The 21,044-nt window shown below is 43.8% G+C and overlaps 1 protein-coding gene across 11 annotated transcripts in view; it reads left to right on the top strand.

Annotated features, from left to right (window-relative positions):
• kiaa1217 (KIAA1217 ortholog) overlaps positions 1-21,044 on the top strand; it is a 145,872-nt gene that overhangs the window by 23,419 nt on the left and 101,409 nt on the right. For 3 of the 11 annotated variants that reach the window (XM_080793432.1, XM_080793430.1, XM_080793421.1), the window contains exon 1: positions 5,993-6,588. The exons of 1 other annotated variant lie outside the window; for it this stretch is intronic. In XM_080793432.1, the coding sequence (XP_080649558.1) occupies positions 6,213-6,588 (376 nt within the window). In that variant the 5' untranslated portion in view covers positions 5,993-6,212. Of the gene's footprint in view, positions 1-5,990; positions 6,589-21,044 lie in introns of those variants that run through there. 7 more of the 11 variants (XM_080793431.1, XM_080793429.1, XM_080793424.1 and 4 more) reach the window with 3 other exon arrangements.

The raw sequence follows: 21,044 nt of genomic DNA, 5'->3' as shown, positions 1-21,044 counted from the left end.
CATTAATTGAGTTTGCAGCCTAATCTAAAAGTTAACAATCCCGAGAGTCTAGAATGATTTTCTAATTTACCTCATCTTGAGTTTTACTGCCCTGAATAATACTCAACAACACCAAAGGCATGCGTTATATTATATTCCTCTTTGTTGATGCGTGGGATGCCGTCTGTGCGCGGACAGATCCTCTCGTTACACGCGGCCCAGTTTGACCCAGTTTGGCAGCGGTCCAGCTCTCAGTGGGCCAGTCGTGTGAGTTTCTAACCCGCGGCCCTGGCTTTTAATAACGGCCATTCAGTGAGAACGGCCAGTTAATTAACAGAAATACCACAGAGGCACTCAGACAACCCTCGCCGACCCCGCCACGATAAGACGGGCCAGACTCCAGTGTCTCCGCTAAGTCAATCAGTAACTCCCACTAGGCCAGCTGCGTATGCGCGCTCTTCATGGACTGTAAACAACCGCTGCACGGTTCAAGGGATTTACTCTGTAACAAGCAGTGGTGGGAAAAGGTACTCAATTGTCTTACTTAAGTAAATCAGTTATTTTCAAATGGCCGAAATGACTAGGCCTATTGGGGCTGAAGTGTTGGAGCTATGTTTTGTGATAATGATCTTAAATCTACAAAGTATCTTTCTACAGTTTTCAAAGAAGTGGGGTAAAAGTACAATATTTGAAAATTGGATCTGAAATGTAGTGGAGTAGAAGTAAATGCTCCACTCATACTCAAGTAAAGTACAAATACAAAATTGTACTTCAAGTACAGTACTTGAGTAAATGTACTTTCCACCACTGGTGTAAAGTAAAGCGGGTGTAGTGTAAACAGAGCAGACCTCTCCTCTAACACTCCACAGCGTAAACCTTTCAAACGCTCTAAACCTTTTCAACCCCCAAGTTGCCCATTCCCCGCCTTACTGTCGGTATTGTTAAACAGTTGGCTTGTTCACTTGCCTTATAGACACTGGCGTAAAGTAACCAAGTACATTTACTCAAGTACATTTACTTAAAGCACACTCTGTTTTTTCACATCTCAGAGGCAAATATTATACTTTTACTCCACTACAATTATTTCAAAACTTTAGTTACCGGTACTAGTTAATTTGCAGATTCTTACAGAACATACACATGAATCACTTCTTCAGCCCTATATATTCATTTCGGCCACCTGAAAATAGCCGATCTACAATGCGTCTATACTTTGCAGCATTGATACTTTTACTTATTGTAAACAGTACTTTTCCCACCACTGCTTATGGAAAGATATGCAGTGGATGGAAGGCGAAACTCGCCGGTCGGCCACAGACCTGTGGTGCGTTCTCTCTGTACGACTGTGGGTGGCAGAGTGGTGAATTACATTTCACCACCCAAGCGTTTAATTCGGTGCCAGTTTCAACCACCCGAATCTTCTCCTCAGTGTTTCACTGCACGTCTCTGCCGCCGGGCCGTTTGAAATGCAAATGGCGTCCGTGACTTGTGCCCAGACGACGCGTTCGGATCAGAATTCGTTATGTGATATGTGGATGTTGCTTTGTGATCGCACACGAAAAATAAACTTTAATTGAGAAAAGTTTCTGAAATTGCATCCTGCCATAAACTACTGTGTTATTTAAGGGCTTTGAAGTTTAGCTGCGTGTCTGGCCTGCTGTACAATCATAGCCACGGCTTGAAAGCTGAGGGGAGCTGGGAGACTTCCAATCCACATACTGTATGAGGGTTTTGATTTACACACACGCACATACGCTCACACAAGCACGCACGCACACACACAGCGAAGGAGGGACCGAGAGGGGGGGAAGAGTTTTACTTAATCTGTACTTTAATTGCCACCTTGAGAAACCTTATATTGTTTCTTCCACAGAAGCATCATGTATGCAGAGTATACACGTGTGTATTAGTTTCCATGCTTTGTTTTGATACTATGTGGCAAACTGGCCCTTCAAAATCAAAGAGTCACCCCCCCCCCCACCTATTTTTGTATATTCAACTATTAGTGTAGATTTTCGTCTTACACAAACATTAAATTCCCATTGACAATGAATGGAGAATTTTATGTCATAGTGTGTCTGAGCAAATAGACATGTTACGTCATGTTGATGTACGATGATAAGAGCTACCCTCACTTCACACGGGTGTGATTTTTTCCCCCATAGTATTTCCAATTTCCAATACTTTTACTACTACTACACTACATCTCAGATTCAAATAGTCTACTTTTAGTACTCCACTACATTTATTTGACAGCTTTAGTCACTAGATTGTAGATTTGGAATATTGTTACAAAACATACTTTAGCCTAAACACTTAAATACATTTCGGCTATTTGAAAATAGCCGATCTACATGCACACAATAATACCAATACTTTGGTATTATTGGTATTACAAGTACATTTTGAATTCCAGACTTGCTTGTAACAGAGTACGTTTTCCACCACTGGTGGAACTAAAATGTAACATCTAGTAAGCTATTATTTAATCTCACAGACATTTAATATCCCCCCCCCCTCTCTCTCTCTCTCTCTCTCTCTCTCTCTCTCTCTCTCCATATTTATCCCTCTCTGTCGCTTCCGCCAAATCCACGAGACACTGAACAGCTCCATGGAGGTGATTAGGGTTTAACCCTAGGTGGAGACCTGCCCACTTAACACTATGTAGGTCAACATACTTCCCTCGCTGCTTGTGTGGAGGATACGTTACTGGACTCATCGGAATGAGGGGATTGTTGTCTGGTGTCATGTTTGGACGGCTTATACTGGTGTACAATTGTCACAAACAGTGGTGGGGGAAGGGAAACGTGTTACTGTATGTTGTGGGGATTGTGGAAATCTCCTGCGTGGAATTTGTTATTTGGTACTTGCGAGTGTGTGTGTGTGTCTGAACTGTGAATGAACCATAACGTACTGTTTCTTTAATTCCCACTATAACAGTTGCATTTACAGTATACACACATTCAGCTTTAAAGGCGGACAGTGGGAAAGCCGTGGTGGTGGCATATGGAAAATACCGAATGTGGCTTTTTTCTATATCGGGCGTCTTCAACGTCCCCTCTCATTTGGATGATATCTAAGTGGTATGGCCCTGACCTTGGAGAGCAACCCTCCCCTGCTATGCGTGATTTATACTTGGCCGCGCACCGGAAATAGCAGATCTACAAGCTCCCATCGCGCTGCAATGCCTATTTATTTCAGTGCGTGACGCAGCGCACAACTGTCCAAATCGGGGTTTCTCAAAGGGGGTGCCGTGGCCACCCTAGGGTGCCTCGACGCAAGTCCAGGGGTGCCTCGGGGCAGATTCCCGACTATAGTCTCGGTTGCGCACTCGGGACCACTTGGCAGATGTTGTGGTGTGGTTGTGGTGTGAATGCTGCATACCGTTCCCGGGAGCGGATCACCCAACCGTTCCCGCGACCACATGGAGGTAGTCTCGGGACCGATTGTAGTGTACTCCGATACGGATCGATGCAATGTGAAAGCATTGAATACAGTTGAATGAAGTGTACTCTGATGCGGAAGATTCAAAGCCAATGTGAATCATGGCCAGCGGGGACCAGCCAATCGTATCTGGGAACAGTTTGAATCAAAGGGACTCAGTGTGAATATACTTTCACTTGCACTTTACGTGGTGTGTTCCTTTTCAGTCTACACACCGGTTCAATATCCCTTACCCCTTATCCCTAAACCTATTTGCAATTTTTTACTATTTTGAAAAACATTTTGAAATAGTTCAAATAGCCGATCTACAAGCTCACAACATGTCGATGTAGATCGGCTAGTTGAACTATTTTAAAATCTTTTTCAAGATAGTAAAATATGGCAAAGATGTTTAGGGATAAAGGGTAAGGCGCGCCCATTCACCAAATATAGCAGAACTACAAGCTCACAGCGCGGCTGTTGATGCATCAATGTTTACTGGAATCCATTTTCCAGTGTCGACGTCTCTCGTCACCCGATTGACACACATGGGTTGATGCGCCACGTGTCTCTCACAGCCAGGCAGACCAGACATAATGATTCTGTTACAGACCGTATAGACTATGGATGGGGTCACTAGAGTAGAGTCATCCCGTTGCCTGTGAGGTCAGGCTTCTGTTTGTCCTACTGTCCATTTTTTAGCTATTGTCTCTGTCGGGTAGAAACCTCATAATTTCCAAAACTGTTACTTTGCAGGATTAAAATAAAAAGTAGCAAAAATAGCAGATCTACAAGCTCAAAATGCATAATTGCATAAATGCATTTCGAGCTTGTGGATCTGTTACTTTTGATACGCTTGTGTGACACTGTAGTATGATAAACTAGGGCGTTAATTTAGGAAAGAAAAACACATGACTTCCCATGAAATAATGTGAGTTGAATGATGCTTGACAACTTCTATCTGTTGGAGATGATGGTGGTATTGTTGTAGTGGGGCTAATAATACTGTATATAGGGATGGACAATGGCTTTCACCCAGCGCCTCATCAAACAAGACTGCAAAGGTTTTCCACCTTGCAGCAGAGGAGTTATGAGGCGGATTCTGTTTCATGTATTTTCTTTTTCACAACATTCCACATTTTACTGTGAGGGTTTGTTGAAAAAAAGTTTGTGATAACTTAGCTTGGAGCTCCAGTGTGCTGCCTGGTGCTGCTTTGTCATTTTTTTTGCGTCTCTCAGCCTGAAATCCAGGCGCTCTGACAACACACGCGAGAGCGTGGAACACACAAGGATGTGCACTGTTAAGCCTCCCCTTCTTTATGCTCTTCTTCAACATTGAAGGGGTGTGTGTGCGCGCGCCTGCGTGCGTGCGTGTGTGCCCGCACGTGTGCGAGAACAAGTTCAAATGTGTTTGCAGATTACATTAGTGCGAACATCGTGTCACATGATCACGTGCACGGAGTGAAGATCAACTCGTCTGAAGGAATGGAGAGAAGAAAAAATATATAATAAAACTTAACCAGAAAAGGAGGAGAGAAAGGAAACTATACGGATGCGAAGCCCGCGATGGTGTGTGGAGTATTCGCCTGACGCGCACACACTGCAGCCGCTGTACCTGAAGAGTAGGGATCCTGCACTCAACAATCCCCTGGCACTTTTATATTGTCATCTCTCTCTCTCTCTCTCTCTCTCTCTCTCTCCCTCCTTCTATCGCTCTACTTCACTCATCCCCCCCTCCCTCTCTCTCTCTCTCTCTCTCTCTCACTCTCTCTCTCTCTCACTCTCTCCCTGCCTGAGCTGTGGAATGGTCACCCACTGAGCATCAGAAAAAAAGAGAAAAAACAAAACACAGCAAATGGGGAACTGAAAACCCGAATCAGAAGAGCAGGCACAGGAGAATGGGCAGACGGACAGACGGATGACTGAACGGACGGGATAGTAGAGCGGATGAGGTAGGAGAGAGAGAGAGGGAGAAGGAGGAGGGAGGAGAGAAGGAGCGTCTCAAAGTTGACAAACCCACATTTTGTGATGGAGTGCAGAAGACCCTACAGGAGCATGGGAATTTGAAGGAAAGCTCAAAAACGAGAAGCGGAGTGACACATCACGAGAACGACAGGGGAAAAGAAAGAGGGAAAAAGGAGATTAGAAACTGGGAATGCTGACTCTGAAAAATCTCACTGCCTATTTGACTTTGGCAGCGAACGACCTGTCACTCCACTGATTTACACACACACACGCACACACACACACACACACACACACACACACACACACACACACACACACGCTAATGCACACACACTCACTCACACACACAAACTAACTAACAAACACTCACACTCGCTCAACACACACACACACACACTGTAGTGTTTACTTTGGAGGATGATTCCAGGAGGAGACCACGCCAGGAGGCAAGAACACCTTCCAGGGAGCTGTTAACATCCCCCCGCTCCAGCGCCCCACCTCTCCACCTCTCCACCTCTCCTCTGCCTTCCCAAAAGTACCCTCCCACCTGGCCCTCTCTCAGCCCTACCTGCACCAGTCACAACTCGCTGAGAGAAGTTGGGACTTTCTCTCTCTCTCTCTCTCTCTCTCTCTCTCTCTCTCTCTCTCACACACACACACAGTCTTCTCACCAAGAGCCAAGAAAGAAGACCCTGGATTACCCTTGGGACCCCAGCTGCAGGCAGGCAGGCTGTGACTTAGAGAGAAAGTGTGTAACGGTGGACTAGAGTGTCTTCCCTGTGGATCCAGTTCAGACTGTCAGACCCTCTGTGGATCCAGTTCAGACTGGTCAGACCCCCAGCATGTCCAAACCGTCCAGATTGGCCCGGCCCGCGGCCACGGGGCCAGCATCCAAACTGGCCCTGAGGAAGGAATGCCCTGGCGTGGCCAACGGGAGTCGAGTGCGGGTGGTGAGCGTGGGCGAGAAGCTGATGAGGGCTGGCAGCGAAGGCACCGCAGCCAAACAGAAGGCCTTGGCGTCCTCCGCCAGCGCCTCGCCACCTCCACAGGACAAAGCTCAGAGCGAGTCGCGGCCCGAGACTCTGGCGACGAACGCGGCCCACAGTCAGGTGGGCAGCTCAGGTGGGCAGAACCAGGGTCAGAGTGGGGAGATGGTCCCGCCCAAGAGCAGACTCGGCCCACCCAGAGTCTCAGCGCAACAACAAGGAGGCGTGCAGAGTAAGTACCGAGACTAATGCATCACGAACTGGCGCCCCGCTTGCTTTAAGCCAGATGTGTGTGCTAAGAGGTCGGATTTGTAACTATTTTGTAACAAGTGTTTGGCTACGATCAGCCAGCCAGGCTACGATCAGCCAGCCAGTGCATTCAGTCACATGTTAGCCTAGGGTTTATTTAGACACTGAGTCACTGACATTTGCATCCAATTGTCATCGTCACTGTTGTCACTCAATGTCAAAATATGGTTGCCTTTTGTGTGGACTATACATTTACTGATTTCTCCAGTTTACACCCATTCTGCTCATCTTCCGCAGCTGCTTTGTATTTACATACTTAAATCTGTGCAAGTAAATTCAATGCACATGGGATTAAGGGATTTATCTTTTGTGTTCCGTTCCGGTTTCTTGTGTGTGTGTGTGTGTGTGTGTGTGTGTCTGTGTCTGTGTCTGTGTCTGTGTGTGTGTGGATTATATTCTCGTACATACTTGGATCCGTCCAGTGGAATAGGGTGGATTATTTGGCATTGTTGTCTTGGCTTGATACTAAACCAACAGTACCTCAAAATGTCAACGTTGAGTTTCCCAACCTCCTTGTTTATGTCTCTGTGTGACAGATTAGACCAGGAGGTGGAAGTGAAAGGCCTCAGTGATGAGGTCGACTCTCAGATAGTGGTGGGAAAAGTGTTGAATGTTTGTGTTGTAAGTATATCTGAAATGTAATGGAGTAGTAGTAAAAGTACTGAAAATTGGAAATACTCCAGTAAAATGTAAGTACCTCAACAATTTTATTAAGTACACCACTTAAGTAAATGCAATTAGTTACTTTCCAGTTTCCACCGCTGCTCTCAGAATAAACCTGTAGTATGTAAGATGGCTAGAGGACTATAGCCTCCAGTTCTCTCTCTGTTTGAATGTTGCTGTCAGTACCAGCAGCCCCTCTTCCCTACCTTGTCATTGTAGGGGAGAGAGAGAGAGAGACATTGCCATGGCAAACATAATTGTTTCCCATGTCAACAAAGCCCACTTGAATCGAAATGAAGTGAGACGGCTCTTATCACTCCCCTTTTGGCCCTCTAACCACATTCCCAACTCCGCAGGGGTCCGCAGTTACCCCGCCTACGGTATTGTAAGGTCACAGTCATCTCACAGTTCTGTCAGGCAGCACTGAATAGCCGTGGTTGTTAGAGACGTGAGGAATTTGTGCCCATTGCATATACAATTAACTCAGGTAAGGTTTAAAAGTCTGATTGACAGGCTGGCCCTTTTTTCCCTCATTTGGCTTGCCGCGCAATGCAAACACTGTTTGTCTGTTCCATGGTTTCCTGTCAATCAGCATGTTTGTCTGAGCGAGAAAACGATTCCCATTCCGTGTGAGGGATAGGTTTGTGACTCAAAAACAAGAGGGGTGGTGGGAGTTTGGGCTTGGTACGGGGGGCTGAGTGGTGTGTGGGACATGGGGAAGGGGAGGGGGGGGGGGGTTGTGGGGTTGGCTGAGTCAAATGAGAGGGTGACAGAAGGAGGTCAGGAATGCGAGCTGGGCATGCTGGGAAATCTGAAATCTACAGGTCTGGCGATTTTTGCTGAGTGTGCGCGTGCGTGCGTGCGTGTGTGTGTGTGTGTGTGTACGCGTGCGTCTGTGTGTGTGCGTGCGCGCACGTGCATGTTCGCATGTGTGTGCGCGTATATCTGTGTGTCTACATACCCCTCCGTGCTGTAAAGGCAGGTTATGGGTTATGAGGGGCAGGTTTGTACTGGAAACCAGATGTTCTAGTCTGCATCACTTCCAGTCTCTTCACCTCTTTACATAAATAGAGGACTATAGCCTGCCTCCTCACGGGGCTGGCTGCTGCTCTCTAAAGGGCCAGGGTCAGAATCAAAACTGCATTACTTACAAAATGATGAAGTATTAGCTTATGTCTTCACTTTTTTCTTTTGAAATATTAGCTGTAGCATAATTTTTATGGATAACAGATTTTTCCAGTCTGAATATACTGACCACCTTAAAACACAGATTACATGAAAAAAGTCCCAGAAGTCTTTTTTCTCATGTATTTCTCTTACTGAATTTCCTGTCCTTTACCATTTTGTCAAACATATTTATCTGTCATACTTAAACATTCTGTAGTGACGGCACTGGAACTCTTGCGTTCGCAGAGTTATTGAAAGACTCCAGACCACCACCACACGCAGCACTGCACACATTTTTGTGATTTTGTATTTTGTGATACTTGGCTTACTTGCATGTCAAAATGTGAGCGCAGAGACTTGGTCCAGTTATTCTCAGCACCTTTTCCTCATCACCAAAATAGAAATTAAACATTTGCCCAGGACCAAAATGAGTGAAAATAGCAGATATACAAGCTCACAACACTTTATTCATTGAAATCTTTATTAGATGAAATACTTTTGTTGAAAAAGATTAATCCCGAATCCCACCTACTGTTTGGGAAACATTGGTGTACTGTACACTGTACAGTACACACAGTGTTGATTTCTCACATCCCTTGGACCCTTTGACATAACACCTAATTGTGATTCTTGCACATTTCCTCACCTTGTGCAGAATCAAGGAAAATGTACTTGTGGACACACAGAGCTAGACAAATACTGTCATACAGCAGTGGTTCTCAATGGGTTAGTCAAAAAATCAATGCATGCCCATATTCATAGATAAAAATAGATAAAGTGCCTCTCGGGGCACAGGTCTCCACCAGGGCAGGTCAGGTTGTGGCCTCCTGGTGGCGCAAATGTGAAAAGGGTGCCATTTCTTATCACGCCTTGGATGGCAATTGGATGATTTGATGACCTACAAGCTCAGATTACTTAGCGTTGTGCTTTGTTGTGAGCTTGTAGATCGCCATCTGTTTCTGCGCCAGGACAGGGACGCTATATAATAAGGTTCATGTGGTTAAATAGCACTCCACCCCAGGGATAACGAGGTTAGATCACAACATTTCCAGTGTACTGTAAGCCTTTGTATATAAACCGAGCTGGCTGAGGTGCAAATGTCAGGGTTTTGCCCCGGCCTCTATCTCCCGACACATGACCACAAACTGAAAGAGTATAGAGCAGAAGGTCATGGAGAGGTTGCAGTGCTGTCAGATGATCAGAGTGTGTGTGTGTGTGTGTGTGTGTGTGTGTGTGTGTGTGTGTGTGTGTGTGTGTGTGTGTGTGTGTGTGTGTGTGTGTGTGTGTGTGTGTGTGTGTGTGTGTGTGTGTGTGTGTGTGTGTGTGTGTGTGTGACAGGTGACATTTGTACAGTGTGAAGGCCACTCTTAATTATGTCTTCACGATCCGAGATTCCGTTTGACATTTCAGCGAGACCAAATATATTAAGGTTCACAGAAGATACTCCCACTCCCTCCTAAATTGCTGCTTGGCTACAGAGGGGAGTTGAGTGAATGTTTCGTTTATAACCTCGCTATGTAACTTTGTTTAATTTTGTCCAATGTGTTGTAGAGTAGGCTATGTTAATACAATATAACTTAAAGTAGTTTATAACTTGGAGTCGTGGTATTTCGGCTCCCTACAGTACCTCCCTTTTCTATTGACACATTTAGATCGCATCAAAGGTCATGTCTCACCTTGACCTGATTCAATTTATCCCTGAGCAAGCAGGCCGGTAACCTCCGCCAGATTGCAGCAGTATTGAGTTCACAAGTTCCCGAACCCGAAGCAGCAAGACAAAAATCTGATACCTCCATTAGGTTGTGTTTACATTTGCGCTGTGGCACATCTTCAATAAAGTCACCAGTCTCACGTTGATCCCGCCTCTAGTGGCCGCATACGGCCACATATCGCTCCGATCAGCATTTCATCGGAGTACATCGTCAAGCAGGAGGGGGAACTCACTACTGCCACCATCTGGCAGAGTCAGGTTAGCAAGCCGGCTCCATTAGCTCGATCGCAACTGGGGTCAAATTCGAGGTATAAGAGGAAAGTAATTTTTTTGCGTACGCTCTTAAGAAGAAAGGGAGAGAAAGAGAAAAAATCTAACAGTAAATAACATGGCAGCCTTTCCTGGTGCTCTGGAAAGGCTTACTGATAACCAAGGCTCTCTCTCTCTGGCTCTCCTTCCCTCTCTCTTATCAACCCCCTGCTATCTCCAAACCTCCCAGACTCTTATGTCGGACACAGACTGAGTGTCAATCTTTCAGTTTTGGTCTAGCCAGGTGGACGCTTTGATCCCACAATTCCAGGGTGTGTTTCTCAGGTCCAAGTTGGGGTCAAATTAGTCATGGATACGCCGCAGCTGGATGACCTCACCTATTGTTTGATTGATGGAGTGAGTCAACAGGAGAGCAAAGAAAGATTCATAAAGCCTGTCTGCGTTCGCCTTTACTCACTCACCCAGGCTTTACTCACCGCCCATAGGAGGGGTATGTTGTTTCTCCTTGTACTCAGCGGCATTTCAGCGGTGGTTTTTAATAACAGAGAGTTGTCTATACATGAATGCAGAGAACACTGACTCCAGCTGCCTGTGAAGCATCACTGATTGCTATCAGAATCTGTTGCTTTTTCACCACTGTCTCCACACGTCTCTGTATTCTATTAATGCTCTAATGATAGCTTGATGCTAGAATTCAAATTACAAGAGGACAAAGTGGAAAGCGTGTGCATGTGTGCGTTTATGCGTGCGTGCATGCATGTGTGTGTATGTTTGTAGTGTGTACGTGTGGGTACATGTCTACTTCTATGAGCAGAACAGTTTTTACAAGAAGTGTGTGTGTGTGTGTGTGTGTGTGTGTGTGTGTGTGTGTGTGTGTGTGTGTGTGTGTGTGTGTGTGTGTGTGTGTGTGTGTGTGTGTGTGTGTGTGTGTGTGTGTGTGTGTGTGTGTGTGTGTGTGTGTGTGCGTGCGTGCGTGCGTGCGTGCGTGCGTGTGTGTTTGGCAAGCAAAGTGCGCAACACATGGTTCACGGCCAATGTGTTAGTTGCACTGTAGCTGGAATGCACGCTGTCAATGGACTGTGAGATGCCACCACATGGCTTCTGGCAGATGGCATGGCAAAATAGGTGGTGCAACATTTTGGCATCTGGCGGCTCTGGAAAACATTGTATAGACGCCGGTTTGGCACAGTTTGCATGCACACGTCTGTTTGTTTAAAACAGATGGGGTTTTATGTCCTAGAAATAACAAATTCACAAACCAAATTTTTTTAAAGGAGCAGCTCGCTGCCGGTAATGAGTTTGAGTGGAGGACGGTGACAGATCCTCCATTTCCGTTGACATCAGAACCAAGAGAAGGCATTAGTTGCAGTCACACACGTCTCATGTGTTTAAAGTGTACAAAATGCTTTCCTCTCCTTAACGAATGCATTATGCCGTTAACTGGAATCTGTTTCCGTCATTTTTCTGCCGTCTTACAATCAACACACCTGCGTTGGAATTGGTTAATTGCTTGAACTCCTTGCATCCATATTCTCATTATTCTGTGGGGAATATCGGCCAATAATTACACATCAACAAGCTTGGCGAAGAGATTTGTTCTAGGTGGAAATAAACGGGCACAAGTTGCAAATCGGGTCCGCTTTTTACTAAGAATAAACATTTTTCGGTGTCTAAGACATCTCCGGCACGCTGCCTGACGGTGCACTGTGCAACGTCCCAAACACGTTTTCACTCATGAGATCTGCCAAAGGGGTATTTGGGGGAGACGGGTTCACAGACAAGCCCCATCATCCAGCCTCTACTTTGATGTAACTGACAATCGCAGCAGCATCTAAATGACAAGGCGTTTTCTTTACCCTTTACTCCTCTCTTTGAAGCATGTAATAATTGGTTGGTTAGACTGTCCATATCAATCCCCTTTAAGCAGAATGGACGCGAACCCCCGATGTTTGTAAGCATATGATATACAGTAAAAAGGTAATTACTGATGCTATTCTTTGAAGAAACAACATCATAGTCTACTAGACTCTAGTGTCAAATATAGTGTGTGTCTGCCACAGGAGCAGATGAGATTGACCACGTGAATCGACCATAATGATGTCCGTTATCCAGGCCGATGCTGTATATGGAGAAAAAAAAGAAGAAGAAAAGAACCAAGTCGTTTCTTGGCATGGTTGCCATGGCAGCATTGGCAGTTAGCTCATGTCAACTCAAGACAACTCACCTTTATCTATACTAGGCTATGTGCTGAGCTATTTTATTTATTTTTTACCTTTATTTATACAGGTGGACCTCAAGTGTCATTTTGGTCAGACAGCAGCAACGAACACACAAAGTTACAAACAGACAGGACAGTCAATAGGGGAATGGAGCTGGACAGATTCAGGTTCTGCTGTAGTTTGTTAAGGTTTAAGGGGGCAGAAGGCCTCTGTTTGGACAGAAGGGATGGAGACTCAGATTGATGAAGCCTAGGTAGCAATATGCATAGGCTACAGCCACATGTGACTACTATAAACAGTAGTCCAAGGCTGGATTTAATGGAAAATAAAGTTAATCTGAGCATGAATCATTTGGAGTCACGAGTCAGGAGATGTCAGAGCTGTGTTGTGTTCAGACATTAGTGGATGTGAGTCATCCCTCAGTCCAAACAGATGACAATCAGGCCACTGAGCAAGAAGAAACGACTTTGAACATGACTACCCCATGTGTGTTTGTATCACCTTGTCTGGTCTTGTGTGTGTTGCTCTTTCAGAGTCAATGTGTTTCTTTCCCCTGCTAGAGCTACTCTTTAGATAAACAACACAAAGGGGAGAGGCTATCTGGGCAAGATGAGACAAAAGAACTCGTCACAGTGTGCCAACCCTGTCTCTGTCCGAGTCACAGCGTTATAACTTGTGGCACAAATTAACTTCCAGAGCCTGTTTTGACTGTCCAATATGACACGAGTGATGGACACATCTGGTCAGCGACTCAGCGGTTGGTTTGTAGGCTAAATATTGACCAGCTTATTGACCAGATCATTTATCATAGAATTGTGTTTCTTTGTCTTTTCTTTATTTATTTTTCTTACCATAAACCATATTGATCAATAGTTATATACTCACCTTTATTGTGACATCACAGGTTTACAGGTGTAAAACAAAAAGAAAGGGGAGAAGAAGAATAGGGTGTGTGTCGACCACATAATCCACATAAGGTATTGTGTACTATTTTTCAAAAATAGCAGACCTACAAGCTTGTAGCGCGCCACTCGGTGGTGCGCTATGAGCTTGTAGATCTGCTATTTTTCAATAGCTAAAGCATAGCATAATGCTAACACCAAAAGGGGTTCCCGCCCAAAATGGGTCAGCTAAGCTATGACAGTTGACCTACAAGGCTTTTTTTTTACATTTAGAACCAATAGCTTGTCATTCTTCAGAACCAGACATAACTACATAACTACTAGAGTTCCTTTCCGTCTCTCAGATTGATGTATGAGGTGTGTGGTTGTAGCCTCAGGCATGAATATGGCTAATTCTCTCGCGACTGGTGTTTCTAAGCGGATGCAACATTTCCCTCAGGGCTTCCTCTGATAGAGTCAACACAGAAATCAATATGGTCTCTGCCTTCCGTCTACTAACCCGACGAGCCCTTCAGGCACACAGCATTCCACTGCGCGCTCGCGTGCGTGCGTGCGTGTGTGTGTGTGTGTGTGTGTGTGTGTGTGCGTGCGTGCGTGCGTGTGTGTGTGTGTGTGTGTGTGTGTGTGTGTGTGTGTGTGCATGTGCGCGCGCAGTTCTGTACATGCATACACGCCTGCTGCTGCTGTTTATACACTGAATATTACACGCACTATGAAACTGTTAGAGTACTTGATTCAGATAGTGCAAATGGAATCTCCTGCTGTGTTAAAAAAAAGTCTTGTCAACACATTGACATTTCATTAATATTATATTAGTATTTTACATTGTTTGGTTGAGGTCATTATAATACTGTTTGTGCGTCCATGCATGTAGCATACTAAACAGCTACTGTATTTCCACCAGACTTAATTGCAACAGTAAGTCAAGTTAAAATACAGAGAAGAGAATTCATAAAAGAATGTCCATTGACTATAACTTACGGTAAACATACTATACAGTATATACTATACATAAAATCACTGCCAGACAGTTTTTCATACCGTATACATTTTCATTCATGGAAGCCATTTGTTTCCATTCATTTCAGTACGGTATGCAAATCAACTTGCAGAGACTTGAAACACACTTTGCACGGCTAAGTTATGTCGCATTTCCGTGCATTTGAATGCATGAAATTATTTGCCTAGATGGAAATAGTTCCTGGTGAAAAGTCAAATGCACACGTCCACGCCTACTAGCGATAATATTTAGCCATTGATTTATTAAGGTTCAAATTCAGTCAAATTTGTATGACTTTGGAGAAAATACAAAACATTATGGGAAAATCATCTTGTGTTTATGTACGATATGGCCAAAACTGTTAATAGTCAATGACATGCCAGTGGTCCTTATTCATGGACATATGAAAATATGTAAGAACTTGTTAACAACAAAGAATGAGCCCCAATGGCCAATTGGTCATGGTCATGGCTATTGTGCATCTATTTCTATACAGCGAGTACAGTATATACTACTAGTACTCCCTTTGTGAGACTTTGTCTTGTGAGACAGCTTAACACAGGGGTGAGCATACTGCAGGAGATGTAAATCTACTGTCCAAAAAGCAGATTACCATTGATGATCTCTAGATGCCCCCCACTTGACATCATTATACTCATCACTCTCCATGTACAGTAAGGCTGTTACTATAGTTCATTTCTATTCTTGGGCCTAAATCAGAATAGAAGGTTGCTTACTTTAGGCCGGTAAACAGGATTTCCTTCCCTGCATTGTGACTTTCTCAGAGTCTGAAATTACACTTCTTGTTTCCATTCTAGTTGCATTGTTGACGTCAACTGCTGACAGTTTTACATGCAGGCGTGCAATGTTACTGTGTATAGAATCGGATGAACTTGGATAGTGCGGTTATGGAGATACACCAGCCAAAATAGTATTTTGCAGTTTTATTGTCATGCGGCAAGGAGAGATTTGCTGCTAGCTATTTCAGGTAATGTGATTCAGTAGTCAGTACTAGTGTATATTTTCCCCCTCTGTGAAATGTCCCTGTTACTTGAGCGATACTCCCTACTAAGGTCACTTTGCCTCACTTGGGTTTATGCCATCTTCACGCTCTATAGGCTAATGTCCAAAGAGAGGAAGTGGGCGCTCCATCAGTGCATAAGAGGGAGCTTTTCAAACCATTCCTGAAGGCATGCTCAGGGTTTTAAGATCAGGAAGAGGAACTAGTAGTAACTTGAAACCAGAACTCCTATGTCTCAATTCTTTTCACTGAAAGGGCACTCAGCGTGTTTGCTCTTTGCCTGACCCCTGGCGCCTTAAGGAAACTGATAGGTCGTGTGGGCAGTTTGAGAGAACTGATTTATTGTTCTTTACTAGTCAAAAAAAGTAAGATGATCCTGAAGCTAGTCTAGTCTGTCTGAGGCCGATGATTAAACAATGTTCTTTTGGTCGGACCTCTGTTATGTTATGTTTTTGTTATTCATTGCTGTCCCAGTTTCAAGCCCCAGCAGAAGAATGAGGAGGAGATTGTGAGGCTAGTGGATTCTAGTGTGTCAGTTACACAGCCCAAGGAATAACCTTTATTTTGTATACTGCAACTAGACTTTGTGGAGGAAAAACCACTATAATCCAGTTATATATATAATCCAGAGTTTGAAACATGCAACTGTAACACCCAGGATTCGAACGCGGGTCTCCCACGTGAAAGTCCAACATCTTAACCACTAGACCAAAGGGAATAAGGGATATCCCTATGGACTGGGGGAGATATTAGACTGCTACACAACTACTGTGTGAAGTTCAGTCATTTAGGTATTTATGTTGTCCCTAACATAAGTCAAAGATATAGCCTTCAACTCGTGCATTTTCAGTATGACACACAAGTTCAGACAGGAGCTGAGCTGCACAATGCCCCTCTGCTTTTAGCCAAAGCTCAGGCTCATAAAAAATATTGATAATGTTCACACCATGTGATGCGAAGTGGAGGACGAGGGAACATTAAATCACAGTGATGTATAAGCTGCCCCTCCCCACCCTCCCTTTCCTCTCTCGCCCCCTGCTCTGTGTTTCCATAAGTGCACATAAAGGACATGTGCCAACTTTGCCAAGGGAGGTGGAAGGAGTAAGGACAGAGAGAGAAAGGGACCAAAAAAAGCGACCCCAAAAAATGAATTAGATGTTTGCCCGGTATACTAGTGAAAATAATACATTTACAAGCTCACAATGTATTGCTTTGATTTTCTCTACTTCTTAAACATATTTATTTATATTACAGTGCTGTAGGAAAGCGAGAGAGAGGGCAAGAAGGGAAGGAAGGAAGGGTAGGAGGGAAGTGCGGGACATGTTGAACCAGGGTTCATTCAAGCTTTGTCTGTTTATAACCCAAATGTTTGTTTGCATTGTAAATCCATTGTGTATGTTTATTGGGGTGAGTTGCTCCACCAAAGATATAGGTCAGGGTCGCTGTGTCCTCTGGGGTGGGTTGTGTGTGTGTGTGTGTGTGTGTGTGTGTGTGTGTGTGTGTGTGTGTGTGTGTGTGTGTGTGTGTGTGTGTGTGTGTGTGTGTGTGTGTGTGTGTGTGTGTGTGTGTGTGTGTGTGTGTGCGTGTGCGTGTGCGTGTGCGACTGTGCGTGAAGCAGCCGTACTGTTTTTATGGACCCCTATTCATATAAAGACTTCAGGACAAGTTGATGAATTAATAAAAACCAATTACTGTGTTCTCTGAAGGTAACTGTAGCCATAAAAGAGTACTATTGCTGATTAATTATTTTTAATCTAATCTTTTTCTGTGTATTGCATTTCAGACTCATATTAAATCTGCTTATTCAGTCGGTTCCCTCTGTTTTGGAGGCATATCAACTTAGCCAGTGTGTGCTCATCAATAATGTAGACTCAACGTATATGCAAAAGCACACTGGGTCACAAACTATCCACATACTTGGTATGTGTAATATATGGTTTAGCTCTTGTAATTGATTTATTTTGAGAAATATATAGAAGCACATTACCATCGCAGTGTCAAGTGTTGTGAGCTTGTAGATCGGCTATTTTAACACATTATGTGCCCTTTTATTCTTTCAAAATGGTGACCCAGGGTGCCCACTTTTAGACCCACTTTTTGACATTGCATGCGGTAATTCCTAGGATGTCTGTGGACGTTTTGGGCACAAAATGTGACTTAAAAGTCATTCAATTGTAACTTTAGAAGTGTGTAGATGCCTTGTATGCACTCATGTTGGTTTGTTTACTGTTGCGTGAAAAAACAATGTTGAAAAATGAAGCTAATAATCTGGGGACCCCCGGCCCTGGGGGTCCCAACCCCCAGTTTGAGAACCATTGCCCAGGTGGCATTGATGACATTCAGATTGACCCAGAACATATAGCATAAGCATAAGGCAACATAATAACACTATAACTTGTAATTCTACCAACATTTTCTCTCTCATAGCCCTGAATGTGTACAAGATTCTCATTAGCCGTTTGTTGACAGTGAAAGTCTAATCTAAGTCCCTCTCAGTTCCAACTAAGGTTTAATGGCAAACTAATGGCACTGATTTATTCCATGTTACGGCAATCAGCTAAAAGCATAGTGAAGGAGTGGAGGCCGAGCACACCGCTATATCACAATGTTCTTTTCCAACACAGGCAGCACAGACCTCATCTCATTAAAGACTGCTGAGGAGAGAAATATTACGTCCAATTATCGGAAATAGTAGGTTGACAATAAAAGGCCCTCCTAGAAGAGGGCAACATGTCTTGTGTACCTCTACTGTATTATAGGGAGGAAAAAATCATTATACGTAGTAATCAGGCCAATTGGGAATGTACTGTACCTTGTTTGATAGGCGCAGTAATTGTCATGTACTGTACTGTGTTGGATTGCCACAGTTAACATCCCTCGCTAGATCACTGATTATGCACACTCTCTATGCATGGAATTATACTGTAATTGCTGGTTGATAAAGATAACAAATACTTTATTGTCCATTCAATTTAACATAACACATTTGCCTTTGGCACATCGGCAGCCAGTATGCAAACAATAAAAACCACAATTAATACCTAGAATACACAAATGCATTATAATACAATATGAAATGCATTTCACATAACACAGCAACAGTGATCATGGGCTGTAGGGATTTGGTGATAGGCCTATTTAAACATTTTCTTATTTAAAATAACCACTGCAGATGGCACAAACAAAGTCTTGCATCTGACCTCAAACCTCCACATATGGATATATGTCAGAACCTGTTCTGACATTTTATATGTTGGCCCCATCCATTCTTCCTCTTCGATGTCTCCCTTTTGACTTATACCTGTCCATTCAAATTTCAAACTCTAGACGAGCCTGCCCCAAAGTTATTAGTGAACCCACGCCCGGCAGCCGGCGAAAACTAGAGTTCTCAACAGGCCCACCTGTCCATTCAAACTCTAGACTCTGCCCCAAAGTTATTAGTGAAGCCACGCCCGGCAGCCGGCGAAAACTAGAGTTCTCAACAGGCCCGAAAATTAAGGTCGGGCCCTACCTCATGGGACCTCATCAAACCCTGTACACTCAAGATAATGTCCCCGCTACCACCCTTAGATCTCCATCATCTCCATATACTGTATGGATCTGTTCTGACATTCCATATGTTGATCTGACCTCATCAAACCATGTACACTCAAGACATGCTCCTTATATGGCCAGTACAGAATTAATTCCATGTTGAACCGACTCTGACCCCCCATGCCAAAGCGCTAGCGCTCGCCCAGCAGTCTGCCATCAACAAAGGGCGAGGTCGCTTCTCGCCCTCAGGCATCTTACTGGTAGTATTATACTAGTATTAAAAGTATTTTTATGTTCAATCTATTTGTATAACTTAATGCGTTTGAAATTAAATAAAAATGCCAATTCTAATAAGAAAATAGCAGATCTACGTTTTGAGCTTGTAGATCGGCTATTTTTGCTACTTTTGTGTGACATGGAATGACAAAGTTAATTAAGAGTGTGGAAATATAGTAGGGACTAGCACTCTCCATCATCAAAGTTACCCACCCCTGATTTACATGTTGCATATGTTACGTACATACTGCTATGTGTAATACTTGTCCTTGAATCCGTCATTGTAGTCATTGTATGAACTCTGCCCCATGTAAGAACGATGACAGCTTTTTTGTGTTCATCTCCATACACTTATGAATACAGTTAGTATAGGAAACACATTATTATCTTATTTTTGATAATGCCTGTGTTTCATACCACCTTTTCCACCAGTCAAACAATAGTGAGTTTCATGAATCAATTCCATACCAGAACATCAGTAGCTGCAGGTGAGTGAGTAATAGTGCCCCCAGCTGTGCAACTACTAGCATTTCAGGCCCAACTCCTCACTACCAACTCCTCACTCAGCTTTGTGAGTGTCTAATGTGGCATACTGGCATTCATTTACTAAATAGGCCGTGATGATTAACTTCTTACTGACTTTTCCTGCTTTGAAAAATGTAACGCAGAGAGATGTGGTTGACAGCTGAACCTCTGCTTCCTAGCATCTTACAGTATTAAATAGCAGTGACTTAGAGCCAGGGATCAGAATAAATATCCTCATCCTCTACCCAGAAAATGTGTGGATGTAGAAATAACAGTTAGTGTAGTGAAGACCTGAGGCCGATTCTACAAATGCCCTCTAAATCAGTACACTTTCAAGATTTTTCAAAAATGTCCAAAAGTAGCAGCATTAAGTGTGAGATTACATCTGATATTTTTGAATAGCCAACACAGAAATCTTAAAGCACAAATATGCTTTCCCGGTGTTAATGGGTTAACCGTTAAAGGACCACTTCACCACTTTTCAACCTATCTTCATATATAGGTCCTCACTAATAATAATGAAAAAATCTTTTTCTACTCGGTCTGTGTCTCATAGGAGGACTGTGGGTAGTTCAGAAACCGTCTTCCAGTGACATCATCGATGGGGAATACAAGCTAATAGAAACTGCAGGATTTCTAGTCCTGAAAAGTTGCAATGCGAAAATGGACCTATTATATGAAGATAGGTTGAAAAGTGGTGAAGTGGTCCTTTAAGCTATAGGCAGCTAAAGCTATCACAGTATTGATGTAGTCTTTAATGTATTTTAGTGTGAATTTTAACCATATGAACACTAGCGTTCCTATTTTGGGGTAAACGTGTGCCGATAAATAGCCTATCTGCAATACTCACCAGGCATCGCAATCTGCTCTTTTTTTGTCAAAGAGGTTTTGTTGTAGAGGGAAAAAAGTACAGAGCCCTGGAGGGTCCCCAGTCAACAAAGTACATAGGGTTTAAGTGGTTAAGCCAGCTGTCTTTCTGAACTATGGAGAGAATAGGGGGACTTGTGTTGAACTGATGTTAACACCCTGAGTTTAATACTTCCAGGAAGAACACCAAGAAATATGATACGTGATTTCCAAATCTCCCAGTC

The sequence above is a fragment of the Protomyctophum bolini genome (assembly GCF_963924005.1).
Source record: "Protomyctophum bolini genome assembly, chromosome: 21".
NCBI classification, from domain to species: Eukaryota; Metazoa; Chordata; class Actinopteri; order Myctophiformes; family Myctophidae; genus Protomyctophum; species Protomyctophum bolini.
This window is presented reverse-complemented; position numbering and strand designations above follow the sequence as displayed.